The sequence below is a fragment of the Myotis lucifugus genome, unplaced genomic scaffold, assembly GCF_000147115.1.
Source record: "Myotis lucifugus unplaced genomic scaffold, Myoluc2.0 scaffold_546, whole genome shotgun sequence".
Classification (NCBI taxonomy): domain Eukaryota; kingdom Metazoa; phylum Chordata; class Mammalia; order Chiroptera; family Vespertilionidae; genus Myotis; species Myotis lucifugus.
The window spans coordinates 213695-227584 of record NW_005871594.1 but is presented as its reverse complement, the minus strand read 5'-3'; the positions used below and the strand labels follow the sequence as shown (position 1 = coordinate 227584).

Genomic DNA, 13890 nt, shown 5'->3' with positions numbered 1-13890 from the left:
CAGCAGGCACGGGTCTCTGCAATGTTCCCTCCGAGGGAGGATGGATGTTGCATGTAAACCCCACTGGCAGTTCTGCTCAGGACTCTGCTGGTCCTACTCTTCTTGCTCTAGGAAGGCGGGTGTCATTTAGTTTAAGACTCATCTGGAACAAGAAGGCTGCACACCGGGGTTGGTTTTGTCTTGGCTCTGCCCCTGGGAAAGTCATAGAAGCTCAGGCAATGCCCTCCACCTCCTGGGAGCAGATGGCCTGGGCGGTCCCTGCAGATCCCCCAGCCTGCACCACACACACCTGCCTGTCAGGCAACACGAGAGCTCTACTCCTTGACCATGTGACGTGCTCCGGCTCAGGCGGAGCTAACGTGTGGGAGACACAGCTTTCCCGTGGTTTCTGGACAATGTTGTTGGGAGAACCAAGGTGCACTAGGGCCCAGAGAGGGAAGCCAGCCCTATTTCTGGGCAATGCCCAAACCTAAACGCTCACATTCACTTCTATTCTCGGACCTCAGAACTGCAGGCCCAGATGGCAGGGCAAAAGCCATGCACCCGCTCCGCAGCCCAATAAATGCACAGACACGGCATCTTCACAATGAAGCTTGAAACCAGTCAAGCACTATTTTTTTATTAAAAAAAAAAGAAAGAAAAAAGTCTAATGGTAAGTATATAGTCTATACATGCTACAGTTAATTGTTCACCACCACCCCCCTCACATTACATATCCTCATGTATTTTTTTGTGTTAAAAGAAAACAAAAACCACCACCAGAATCTGTCCATTTGCCGAGGGTGTAGGAGTGCCGAGTGTCCAGAGATCGCCAGCATCATCCTGTGAGCGGACACGAGGTGGCGGGGCAACGGCGCCGGAGCCCGCTGCTCCTGGAGGGATGCAGGCATGGCCCGCTGACGTGCTGCTCCCTGATGCAGGACACGGGGGCAGTGGCGAAGGTGACCATTGCTCCTCACCACCCCCGGAAGTGAAAGGGGCACCATGAACAGCGAGATGGGCCCAAAGGCATGGACAGGCATACAGAGGGGTGAGGTGTGGACACCTCTGTGGCCTCAGAATTGCTTATTGCTGCAACCTCGAGTCCACAGAGGACCCGGAAAGCGCCGGCTGTGGCACTGGGTTTGGCTTCTTCCAGGGAAGAGATGGAGCCCCCTTGTCCCCGGTTGGAACTAGGGAGGCCTCCTCCGGAGAACAGGGTAGAAACGGGAAGGAGGATGGAATGTTGAAGCACGAGGCGGGGCTCAGTAACCCGCAGGGTAGCGCCAGAAACAGACATCACCCCACGGAGCCGGACGGTCGCGGCAGTGGGAAGGGTCCTCACAGGTGGTCTGAGTGGGCTGTGGAGCCTCCTGGCTTTAACGGTGCAAAGTCAGAACCGTGTCTACGTTTGGAGCACTTCCTCCGGACCCAGGGAGGGTGCCCTGCACCCTCAGGCCTCCGTGTGAGCCAATGACCACTCATCCGGGCCACAACTTGACACTAGGTCGTCTTTGGTCTATGGCATGGCATGGCTGCTTGCAGCAAAAGCCCGGGAGGATGGGCCTGGATGACCAAGGGGCGCCAGATGGCCCATGGATGGCTAAGGCTGTTGTGCACCCACTGTCAGTCCCAAGACAAGGCAAGACCTCCCAGGAGGAGGAGGACCCAACAGTTAGAGACTTGGCACAAGGACAGGAGGAAGGCCAAGCCTTCCATCTTTCTTGATGTCCATCCAGTTCAGCTATGTGAGGGCGGGAGCGCTCAGCGCTGGTACCTGGTACGGGCTGAATAAACACAAGACTGCCCATCCCTAAGGTCTTCCAGACCCTGGGAGATCGGGCACCTGCCCTTGAATGTGGCCTTTGTTTCCCTCTTCCACCTGGGAGTGAAATCCCCCGTGGGCTCAGGGATATTTTAAGGCTGAGAACGCAGCCTGAGAAAGCGTGGCGGAGGCTCACAAAGGCAGGAAGCCTGACTGGGCCCTCGGATTCCTCAGAAGGCGAGGGTAGTAAAAGCGGCTCCGGCCCTCCCCACGCCTCAACCCGGGACAAGGACCTAACCCCACTGAATGGCAAAGAAATTCTGAGCGGGAGAATTTCAGCAAAGGCCTATTCTATCAAGCGGTAACCCCAACACTCAGATTTTCCTAAGGTTTGGTGGCACCACGAGCTGTAGTCTTACCCTAAGGTGTAGGGTGAAATACAGGAAGGAAGAGGGGTGGTGGTGTCAGTGTCTGCCTTTCAGAGTCGCATTTACCTGTGACCCACGGACCTGTCATCGTGGGGCAGGCGAGGAGAAACTCGAAGTCACAGGGAGGGCCCCCTGCTCCCCTGGAAGCCCACGTACACTTCACTGCTGGGGGCAGAGGAGTCACGGGCGCGGGGAGAAAACCCCTGGGGTTCGTCTCCGCTTGGTCAGTCACTATTTGGATGAAGACAGGAACGCGACCTCACCCCCTGAACCCCGATTTTCTCACTACAGATTGGGACTGACCTCACGCCCCTCCCAGGGCTACCTCGAGGACCACGCTAAAGCGGGGAGCGGGTCTGAGCCCCGGGGGCCTGCCGGCTTGGCGTGGGGGTTGTTCCTACGGCCGGAGGCCAATTCCCACGGCGGCGGGAATGCCAGGGGAGTTCTGCGTTTGCTCTGTCAATTGCTCACCGAATAGAGGCCACAGTCCTGGAGGGTGTGAACATAAGTCCACAGTCCAGGACAGCGAGGGAGAGCCACTGCCACCAAGACCCCCACTTCCAGGTGCCTGGGGACGTGCCCACCCTGTGGCAAAAGATGCTGAGGGAGGGGCCTCGGGACACAAGTGTATCCCGAGGAAAGAACAGTGAACAGAGAGGAATGTGGCTTTAGTACCTTCAGTTCCCATCAGAATAATAATAACAATAATAATAAAAATAATAATAATAAAGGCAAGTTCTTTCATTCGCAGAAAAACATTCTGCCCAGAGAAAGAACGAGTCCCTCCTCACCCGGCTGATCCCGGGAAGAGGGTCTGAGGTCAAAGACAAGCACCTTCAGTGGAATCAGCGAACGGAAAGCAAAGCTCCCACAGCCAGCCGGGCAGGGGCGCAGGGGGCCGCGTGCAGCCTGGCCTGCCCCGCGCCTGGCACGCAGTAGGAGCTCAGGAAAAGCTTGGAAAGGTCCATGAAAGCAGAAAGGGAACCAGGAAAAGAAATTTAGAGTTCTGTCTTGAAATGTAGTCAAATCCTGCATAACAGCTTCATAAAGGTGGCGTAAACCAAAGGGGCAGGGAAACATGCTCTGGGGCCTCCTCCCGAGTGTGGGGACCGGGAAGAGGTGGGCGGCCCTCTTCCAGCCGCCTCCCTGCTCCCCCCAGGGTTCTGGGCAGGGGCCAAGGGCCAGCAGGGGCAGCGAGGAGTACCTCGGGCCCTGCCCCCGGGTTTGGGGGACAAGACTTACAGGCCGACTGAAGGAACGAGATGGTCTGGGGTCTGAGGAGGCTCCTTCTCCCGCAGACACATCCAGAGCCCAGGCGGTGGGGGAGGACCTTTGGCACTGAAGGTAGACAGCGAGCACCCCCAGGAAAGCTGGCTTTTGGGTTCCACAGGCATGGCAGCCAATCAACACTGACTCGGAGCCTCTGGGGCAGGACAGGGCCACGTCCTCTCCTGCAGGGAGGGGGGTGGGTACTGCCCTCTCACCCCAGGCAGCCCGGCCCACAGGCAGGAGCTCTGGGCCTGGAGCTGGAAACCCAGGGTCCTGGTTCTAGTTCCGTATGTGGCCGTGACTATGTGAACCACACCATCAAATGGGTGGGAGGGCTGCCCTGGGTTCCATCCAGTGAGACAGAGAGGGGGCGTGCGGGGTGTGTGTGTGTGTGTGTGTGTGTGTGTGTGTGGAAGGGGACTGTGAGAGCCAGAGAGGAGTGGGAAGCAGCAGCAGGGAGCGACAGGAGGCACTGCCTGGCCCTGTCATCTGAGGAGGCCACTGCTCGCGATGCTCAGCCTGATGGAGAACCAGGCTTTGAGCCACCTGGGCCCCTCAAGGCTGGCAGGTGAGACCACCTCAGCTCCCTCTGCTCCCTAAGCTCTCTCTCTCCCTCCCCTGCCTGGTTTGCCTCTTCCAAGGGGAAGGGCACAGGGGTGGCAGCCAGGCAGGCCTGGATTCAAGTCCTCTTCCCGCTCTTCCTCGCTATAAAATGGGTATATTACAAGAGAGGGTTGTTGTGAGGGTTAAACACGAACGCAAAGTGCCTCGTACACAGTTTGGGACCGAATGGCTACTCGGCAAAGGGGTGCTCGGAACGGAGCATGGCTTGTTAATGGTCCTCTTTTTTCAAGCAAACGTGGAGATTCTTGCTCTAAGTGGACAGAAGCGAAGTGCCCCAGGGTGGGGGGGGATTGTCCGGAGGCTGGCACTGGCTCCAGGCTGGACCCGCCCCTTCAGGCCGGATCAGGTTCCCAAGACAGAAGCTGGGAGGCAGAGGGCCGGCCGAGTGGACCTCCAGGCCCACTCACTCGTGGGGCGGTTGCATCTGGTCAAACCTGAGAGGCCCAGGGGCCTGAGGCCTCGGAGAGGAGGCCACGGAGCCCACTTCTATAGGGAACAGTCCTTCCTGGTACCGGGCAATTGGAAAGGGGGTGAATAAAGTCACCCAGCTTTTAGACATGGAGAGGTTGGAGCAAGCTGTCACAGGCTGATGGGCTGCCAGGGACTCCCCTCACTGCGCCGGGTCCCAGCAACGAGAAATCCTCCTGCAGGTTCTCCACGTGGTGGGTTCCGCTTCTGGAGGCCTGGAGAGTCACGGTCCCGCCGCTGGGCGGGCAGACAAGCGGGTGGCGATGCCACGGGCCTTAAGGCAGGGATACCGAGTGGAGAGAGAGCCAGGGCGTGGCCGCTGCGCCTCCAGGGCTGGCTCCACCCACGGGAGGGAAGAAACCACAGTCCTCCAGAGCCTGCCTTCCTTCGCAGCCGCGTGGAGGATGATAAATTAAGAGGCATATTAAATATGTGGGCAAAACCAGCGGGGATGCGCGGGACCTCCCCACGGGGAGGCTAGGGCTTCTTGCGGAGATAGTTGGAAGGAATCCAGCCTTCCCAGGAGGGCGCCCCGCTGAGCACCTGGCAGAACCACCAGCCGCTGCTGTTCTTCTCCCGGACCTCGAACACCGTCCCCTCCTGGAAGCTGCTAGCGTCTTCATCCCCTTCGAAGTTGGCCACGGCCACGTACAGGTCCTTCGGGCTGTCGGCACTGGGGAAGGGGGCCGCCGCCGCCTTCTCCCTGTTCTCTCCCATCTTGCCCGCCAGCCGTGGGCCCAGCCCGCCTCTCCCTCGGATGTCATCTTGGCCCCCTGAGGAGTTGGCCAGAAAAGGTTTGGCTTTTGGAGGGACCAGCAGGGCCCGGCCTGGGGCAGGGGGTGCCCTGCCTTCGTTGGCCTCCCGCTGTGGCCCCATGGGCTCCGGGAGGGGCCTGGGTGAGGAGGTCTTCTTGGGGGGCGGTGGTCTGCGGGGCGGGATCACGGGTCTCTGCTGGGGAGCCTCTTGGGGAGCCTCCTTGAGAGGCGCGGGCGCGTTCTTAGGCGCAGGATCCGTGGCCTTGGCTGGCTTCGGAGGGGGTCTGCAGGGTATCTCCTTGGGGCTGAGCCCGTCCTGCTTGCCCGTCCTGTCCGGAGCGCGCCCAGGCCCCTCCCCTGGGAGGAAGCTGCGGCTGAAGGCCGCGTCTTGGCCCCCGACAGCCTGGTGGCTGCTCTCTCCGTCCAGCAAGGGCTTCTCGTGGGGCTTGGCGGGCCTGAGCTTGCTCCTGAGGTTGCAGATGTCCACCTGCTCTTCGCCCTGAGGTGCCTCGATCCTGGGGGAGGAAGCTGGTTTCGGCCTCACCTGAGGTTTGGACTTCAGGAAGGGGTTCTGGGGCATGGCTTCTGGCTTCTCCTCCGGCGGGTCGGCTTTGGATTTGGAGATGGGCCGGAGGTTGGGCTTCTTCACTTCCTTGGCCAATACTTTATGGCCACACTCCAGCCCCATCTCATTTTTCAGCTGGAACACCTTGCTTTTGTCAGGTTTGGGCTCTGGCTTCTTGCCGTCCCGGGTCGGGGGGCTGTGTTTAGCTGGAATCATTGGCAAAATCATGCCGGGAGGCTTGGGCGAGGAGCCCCTGAGCTGCTCCAGCCTCTGCCGCTCGCGCTCCTGCAGCTCCCCTTCCGACTTGATGATGGATTCCTTCCGGGGAGGGAGGCTGGGCTTCTCCTCCTGGTTGAGGTTGGAGATCTCCTCGTAGCCTGTGCACGGCACGTCGGAAGACGCCTTTCTCAGGACCTCCTTTCCACCCTTCCAGTCTTTGGACCTCGGTATCCCAGAGTCCACGGCACCGAGCGGTGCATCGGGCAGGGGCCGAGAGGGGCCGCCCGCTTCACCGCCCGTGCTGTTCTCCATCGCTGCATCCCCCAGCCGGAGCTGGGCCATCTCGTTGGGCAAGGGAGCCAGGAAGTTGGGTCTGGAGGCATTGCTGGTCTTCTTATACTTGTCAATGAAGGTTGCTGGGGCCCAGCCTTCCTTATCTTCGATCTGAATGTACCACCAGCCACTCAAGTTCTTCTCGATCACCTGGGCGGGAGGAAGAGGAAAGCACTTAGTAGGTGTGGTTCCAGAGCCAGTGGACCAGGGTGGAGTAGGAGACCCACGTGCACCCGAGTCCCGGAAGAGGGACTGGCACTCAGCAGGTTCCCAGACATCTATGGTGGACAGCCGATGGAGGCTACCGCATGTCAGGAGCATCTCTCAGGCGGGTGGGTTCCAGTCTAGCCCTGGATTTCCCCAGAAGCAGTCCCTGACACACGGACATGCGCACAGGCGGTGAATTTGGGAGATGACTCCAGGAAGTGACAGGTGAGGAAACAGGGAACGTGAGGGCCTACTATGAGCAGGTTATTGCTCTGGGCCACGGGGGCTTCATCCACCAGGGACCCTCCGAGAGACCAAGCAGAGTCAGACCTCCCCCCAGGGGGTGGGGGCAGGTACCCTGGGACTCACAGTCCTTTCTCCCAGGGGTTAACTCTCCTGTTTCCGGGTGGTGCCCTCGGGCTACATGGGAGGTAGGAGACCTGTAAGTCAACTCAGGTGGTTAGGACGCAGGACGGGCCCCTGTGGTGTTTGCTACAATTCTAAAGTACAAGGTGAAATGCATGGGCAGCCCAAAGTAACCCTGGTCACTGCTCCTTTGGCTGAGCACAGATAAAGTGGCTGACGGGTGCTTACGGCATGCGGCATGAGAAACGTGTATCCTTAAATGGGGGCACCTCACTCAGCTCACGTGTACACACAGGAGAACTGGTGATGAAGGAGGCAAAACAAACTTTCATCGCACCGCCTTCTCCCTCTGGGATACACACCCACTGAATGGAACGGTGGGTGCAATCCCCCTCCGTATTTAAGATCTTATGTTACCGCCCTGGCTGGTTTGGCTCAGTGGATAGAGCATTGGCCTGCGGACTGAAGGGTCCCGGGTTCGATTCCGGTCAAGGGCACATGCCCGGGTTGTGGGCTCCATCCCCCATAGGGGATATGCAGGAGGCAGCCGATCAGTGATTCTCTCTCATCATTGATGTTTCTCTCTCTCCCTTCCTCTCTGAAATCAATAAAAGTATATTAAAAAATAAAAAAGATCTTATGTTACCTGTTGCCTTTCCTTCAGGACCATGTATCTAAACTGACATGGGTGAAAGGTACCCAGGCTGCATGCTATGAGCTGAGCTGGATCTGCCCCAAACTCATGCTGAAGCCCTGTGCCTTAGAATGTGACTCTACTTGGAGATCGAACCTTTAAAAGGTAATTAAGTTAAATGGGCTCATCAGGGTGGGCCCTAATCCCATACAACTGGTGTCCTTATAACAAGAGATAGGACACAGGAGAACATACAGAAAGAGGGACAACCATGTGAGGACACAGTGAGAAGATGGCCATTGGCAGCTAAGGGGAGAAGCCCCAAGAGAAACCAAACCCTGCTGACACTGTGACCTTGGGCCTTCCAGCCTCCAGAATTGTGAGAAAATAAATCCCTGTTTTTTAAACCCAGCGGTCGCCAACCTTTTGGACCTCACGGACCACCAGTGGTCTGCGGACCACCGGTTGGTGATACCCAGACTGTGGTATTCTGTGACGGCAGCCCGACCCAATCAGTACCTGCAGTTCTCTGGCAGGCTCCGTGCATGCCATCTGACTCGTGCTCCCAACTGCCCCATGAGATGGGGGTTATGATCCCACTTCACAGATGCGGAACCGAGACTCAGGAGAGCTGAGGACTCGCAGACCGTCAAGAGGCGGAGGCGGGAGTTAAAGGCTGGCTGGTGGGCTCCAGAGCCTGGGCCTTTCCCGCTATCTGACCCTGTCCCGGAAAGGGGAGACCCTGCCTGGGAGGAGCTGTGCCTGGGGTAATAAAATGCGGGGCAAAGAGGGCGGCGGGCATAGTTCTGGTGCTGCCCTCTGCGCCCAGCTCAGAGAGGGGGCAGAGGCTGGGCTCCGGGGCCTGCAGTCCTGGGTTCTAGTTCTGGCTTCACCACTTACTGCCCAAATGGCCCTGCACAAACCACATTCCTGAGGTTCCACACCACTCAAAAGAGGTAACGGTAAGAACAATGACACCCGCTGCAGGGTTTCACGATGGCCACACACGCTAATGCGTACAGCAGGTGGCTGATGCTGCAAGGTAAACGTTACCTATTATTAAATTACAGCAGAGATTACTGAAAGAGCAGGGTGCACGTGACAGGCATATACTTAAGTCCCATTGGACGCTCTCCAGAAAAGGGCGCTGATAATTGTAAGCCCTTCACCTGAGGGTGACTGGCATTTTTCCAACACTTGGTAGCTATGGTAACAATTAAAGGCAACTCTGGGCATACTAGTACAAGTCATTGTGGGCGCATCCGTGAATTCAACATACTAAGAATAATCAAAATGAAATACATCAATGAGGATTTGCTAAGCTTACACTCTATCCAAAGTACTATTGTGAAAGCTCTAAACATTTGTGCTCTTAATTATGACTTGTGGGAGTTTTCATTACTAGAGAGAAGCTAAGAGCTATTATGAATAAAAGCAAATTCAAAATCAAAAGAATGAGGAGGAAAGAAAAGAGCCTGGTCTTCAAAACCAAAGATACCTAGGCTCAAATCCCAGCTTCACTATCTACTAGCTATGTAACCATGAGCAATTTACCTAACCTCGCTTTGTCTCAGGTACATCTGTAAAATGGGCTGAAGATACTGACTTCTCCCGAAACTTCTGTGAAGATCAGTATGGAACGTACCGGGCACAGAGAGGTGCCTATATCGTCATCATTACACATGCTATGAAGATACGTAGGCCAGGCAAGGAGTTAGGAGTGCCTGGTAGCTCCACTGCTGGCACAATGTGGTTCTGCTCATGAATTTTGTAGGCTAATGCGATACTGAAATGAACCAGGAAGCAAAATGAGAGAAGAGGAAAATAGAGGGTGTAGAATTTATCATTAAGAAAAAAAAAAAAAAAACTTGGTTAAGCCAGAAACTTTATATAATGTTATTAACCAATGTTACAATAAATTAAAAAAAAAAAAAAGAATCACAGGATCACAGGTAGGTCAGCAGGTTCACTCACCTCGACCTTGAGGCCCGCCTGGAAGCTGATACCATCAGGGATGGTTGTCTGGAATTCGGCAATGGTGTAATACTCTTCCTCCACTTGGGGTGGGATGGGGGGCTTGGGCAGGTTGAGACCGCGAGGCTGGTATGATTAAATACAGTGCTAAGTCCCATGAAGTCCATTACCATGGCGCTGAAGGAGGGGAGACGGGGGGAAAGGGGGTGCAAAGGGACTCGGGCACACAATCATCCTCAAGGGGGTGCTGGTGGATCCATGGGACTAAACCAGGGGTCCTCAAACTATGGCCCGTGGGCCACATGCAAATACAATTATTGTATTTGTTCCCGTTTTGTTTTTTTACTTCAAAATAAGATATGTGCAGTGTGCATAGGAATTTTTTCATAGTCTTTTTTTAAACTATAGTCCGGCCCTCCAACGGTCTGAGGGACAGTGAACTGGCCCCCTGTTTAAAAAGTTTGCGGACCCCTGGACTAAACAAAGAGGACCACTCAGATCATTATCTCCTAGATGGGTCACTGGCCCTTCGGCTTGAGAGCAAAGAGAAGAAACATCTGCCAACAATCACGAAAATGTGAGGCAAGATGATATTCTCTGAACTGAAGAGGCAGCGAGGGTTGTGGAAAGAACACAGGTTTGCAGGTCAGACCCATCTGGGTTAGAATCTAATACTGATGACGTGTGTGACCGTGCACAAACCACACGCCCTCTGGGGCTCAGTTTCATCGCCTGTGGAATGGGGATGATATCAGGGCCAACCTGGTGGGGTCACTGCAAACATTCCACAGTGAACGGAGCGAAGCACCCAGCGCACTGCATGGCACCCACCAGGTGCTCACTAAATGGAAGGCTTTAAAAAAAGACGGCCCATTTTTCAATGTATTGGTTAGAAAGATACCGAAAGAATAAAAAATGTATGCAAGTAAAATATCACAATGGCACCACCAACGGTATTTGTGCCTCATCGCAGTTCTGGTCTCAAGTGACCTTGTTTGAGGAGACTGACAAGACAAGGGCTCAGGAAGCGGAGGGCAAAAGCCATGGGCAACTTGTCTTTCCACCTGTGCAGGCTGCTTCACGAGGCCGCTGTGTGCACAGGAAGAAAGCGTCTTTGGAAAGGGGGAGGTACGTGTGAGGGGCTAGTTTCAGGTCAGGGGCTGGCTGGCTCCCCAGAAGCAAGGGGCCACTTACTATGGTCATATCCCGGCGAGGAGGGGGCCTCTGCCTCATCTTGGGCGATCCTATAAAGAGAGGAGATCTCGTTTCACACACGCGCAGAATTCTACACATAAAATTCCCGAGGGGGACACCAGGGAAGATCTGTTCCGTCCTACACAAGGTAAGCATAATGGTCTGCACAGGCGTCCGTGAGCCGCCGTGACCCTTCCCGTGAGAAGAGCTGGGTTCGGAAGGGGCCGGTCAGACTTGGCTCTGGACAGCCGTGTGCTGGAGCACTGAAAAGCTTTCTAGGAAGGGCAGGCGTGTAGGCTTCAGAATAATGCAGAGGCGGCTGCAGCAAGTCATATGACTCACGGAGCCACAGGACCCTCACCTGCAGACAGGGAGTAAGGCCTGCCTCCCAGGGCAGCGGTGCGGGTGACAGTAAACAATACGTGTAGGGCTCTTGGCACATGGCAGACAGGCCATACACGTCACTGCCCCTGGCTTTGTGCTCTAGAACAAACCCACTTTAAACACGTAAACAGAACCAAACCAACTTGGGCTGATGACTTCAGGGATTTTTACTCTGGAGTTGGTGTTGCCCTCACTCTGGGCCTCAGGGTCAGGACGAGGGTGACTTTGCAGAGGTCCAAGGCTCCTGGCTAAAGGCAGACTATTGAGAAAGGCACCCCATGTGTTGCCAGAGCTGGTTTAGCCTGGGTCTACACGGAGGGGTAGTTTGGCAGTTGGGTTGTGGAGATGACTGCTCATCTCTTAAACAACCATCTCCTCTGTCTTCTATTAGAGTAAATAGCAAGAGTTTTAGCCAGACACTTAGCTGACTAGATAAGGACTACATTTCCCAGACTCCCTTGCAGCTAGGTATTGCCATGTGACTAAGTTCTGGTCAATAGAATGTGAGAGAATGGGAATGAGGTAGCTTCTGAGTCAAGTCTGGCACTTCTCTCTGCCTCTTTTCATTGGTTGGACTAGTGGCGAACCATCCTAGACTAGAGGGATGAGGGCAACACACAATAGATGCAGTGTAATAAGATTCTTGACTGCATGCAGTTGTTATTGCAGCCCTGGACGTATATCTGGACTCTTTTTTAAGAAATACATAAACATCCCCCCCCACCAAAAAAAATAAAAAAATATTTAAAAAAAGAAACAAACATCTAAATTATTTGAGCCACTGTTATAGGGTGTATGTTTGTGGTGGTGGTGGGGGTGTCTTTGAGCACCTGAACCTATCTCAACACAAGGTTTCAGATTTTCGTTTGCTCCTCTAGGTTAATGGGAATCCCCCTGTGCTCTTGGCCATGAAAGAATAGAATCACAGAAACCAGGTGCTGGACAGAACCCTGCCACAGCTCGTCAGTGCTTTCTCAGAGCGGTTAAGCAGAGAATGTGAAACTCAAGAAGTTCTTGGACTAGAAGAGCCACTATAAACAGCTGGAGAAGCCCCGCCAGGAACAAGTGACTTCATCCCTACAACTAAGAGGAAGTCTTTTCCCAGCAGACAGATGCCTTCTGCTCTGAACACCAGGACAGAGCCACGTGCGTGCGGGTGGAGCCCTAGGGATGCGGCAGACAGCAATGAGCCCTGCTCTCGGGTGTGCTGGGAATATTAAGTGGTAAAATATATATGGGGAGGCTTCGGAAGGCAAGATGGATAAAGAAATGTTGTTGAGTAAACCCAACTTAAAAGGGTCAGCTTTTTCTTCCTCTAGCTCAGAAATGGGGCTGTGTAGCCCTAACCAGTTTGCCTCAGTGGATAGAGCGTCAGCCTGCAGACTGAAGGGTCCCAGGTTCGATTCCAGTCAAGGGCATGTACCTTGGTTGCGGGCACATCCCCAGTGGGGGGTGTGCAGGAGGCAGCTGATCGATGTTTCTCGCTCATCGATGTTTCTAACTCTCTATCCCTCTCCCTTCCTCTCTGTAAAGAATCAATAAAATATATTTAAAAAAAAGAAAATAAAAAAAAGAAATGGGACTGTGTAGAGAGAGCACTGGTGTGGAGCCAGATGGGCCTGGGTTCAAGTCCCACCGTTTACTAGCTGGGGGGCCTTGGACAAACCGCTTAATTTCTCTGTTTTCTAATCTGTAAAATAAAAGTTAGTGCCCGGCTGGGGTTGCTCAGTGGTTGAGCGTTGACCCATGAACCAGGAAGTCACGGTTCAATTCCCAGTCAGGGCACATGCCCAGGTTGCAGGCTTGATTCCCAGAAGGGGGCATGCAAGACGAAGCCAATCGATAATCCTCTCATCATTGATGTTTCTCTTTCTCTCTCCCTCTCCCTTCCTCTCTCTGAAATCAATAAAAATATATTTAAAGAATTATTTAAAAAATAAAGTAGGAAGTCCCTCAGAGGTGGCTATGTGGAGTCCATGAGACTAACGATCAGATCCTGGGCAGACAGGAGGGGCTTGAGAAACAGCGGAAAAACAGGATCTGGAGCAGGAAAGCAGTGTTTCTCCACTCGGTTCTGCAACTTGCTGGCTGAACGATCTGGAACAAGTTCCCTGGGCTTTCTGAGGCTCTGCTTTCTTATCTACAGGGGGAGGGACAGTGCATGAGGAGCACCGAGCCCAGAGCCTCGCCCGCTAGGCCCCAGCCTCCGGGACGCGGTGGGCGCCACTCACTCTGCTTGACGTCGCCGTCCGGCACCGGGCGGCCTTCACAGCGGCCGTCCCGCGGGCTGCTGAGCGGCTCCTTCTCCCGGCCCCCCAAGTTCTGTGGCCGGGAAACTCCATCCAGGTCAAGCACGCCCGTGTGGGCAGGGGAGCCGGGGCCCAGCTTCAGGGATGAGGGCTCCCCGCTGCTCTTCTTCAGGTACGAGGCCGGGGCCCAGCCCTCTTTGCCCTGGTACCTGGGAGGAGGAGGGAGGAAGCTGGTCAGGTTGCTCTGCCAGGCGCATGTGAAGAAGCCACACACCTACTGTGAATCACATTTCCGGCCCAGATGGCAGGAACGAACGGTCACAAGTGCCCGGAGCCGGAGGCTGGCACACTGCTTGCTGCCTCCTGGCGAAGCCTCAGCCCTCAGAGCTCGGCATTCAAGGCCTTTCCAACTTGGCCTCTGCGTGCCTCCGGGCCTCATCTCTCACAGCCACCCCCATGTCCTACCCACCCTACTCG

The 13890-nt window shown here is 55.1% G+C and overlaps 1 protein-coding gene across 1 annotated transcript in view; it reads right to left on the bottom strand.

The window, feature by feature from the left end:
* Nucleotides 1-580: 580 nt before the first annotated feature.
* The window catches only part of SH3PXD2B (SH3 and PX domains 2B), a 65710-nt gene continuing 52400 nt past the window's right edge, over nt 581-13890 (bottom strand). The window contains 4 exon segments of the mRNA XM_023745458.1: nt 581-6555; nt 9587-9712; nt 10781-10830; nt 13396-13622. Of these exon segments, the coding sequence (XP_023601226.1) occupies nt 5011-6555; nt 9587-9712; nt 10781-10830; nt 13396-13622 (1948 nt within the window). The 3' untranslated portion in view covers nt 581-5010.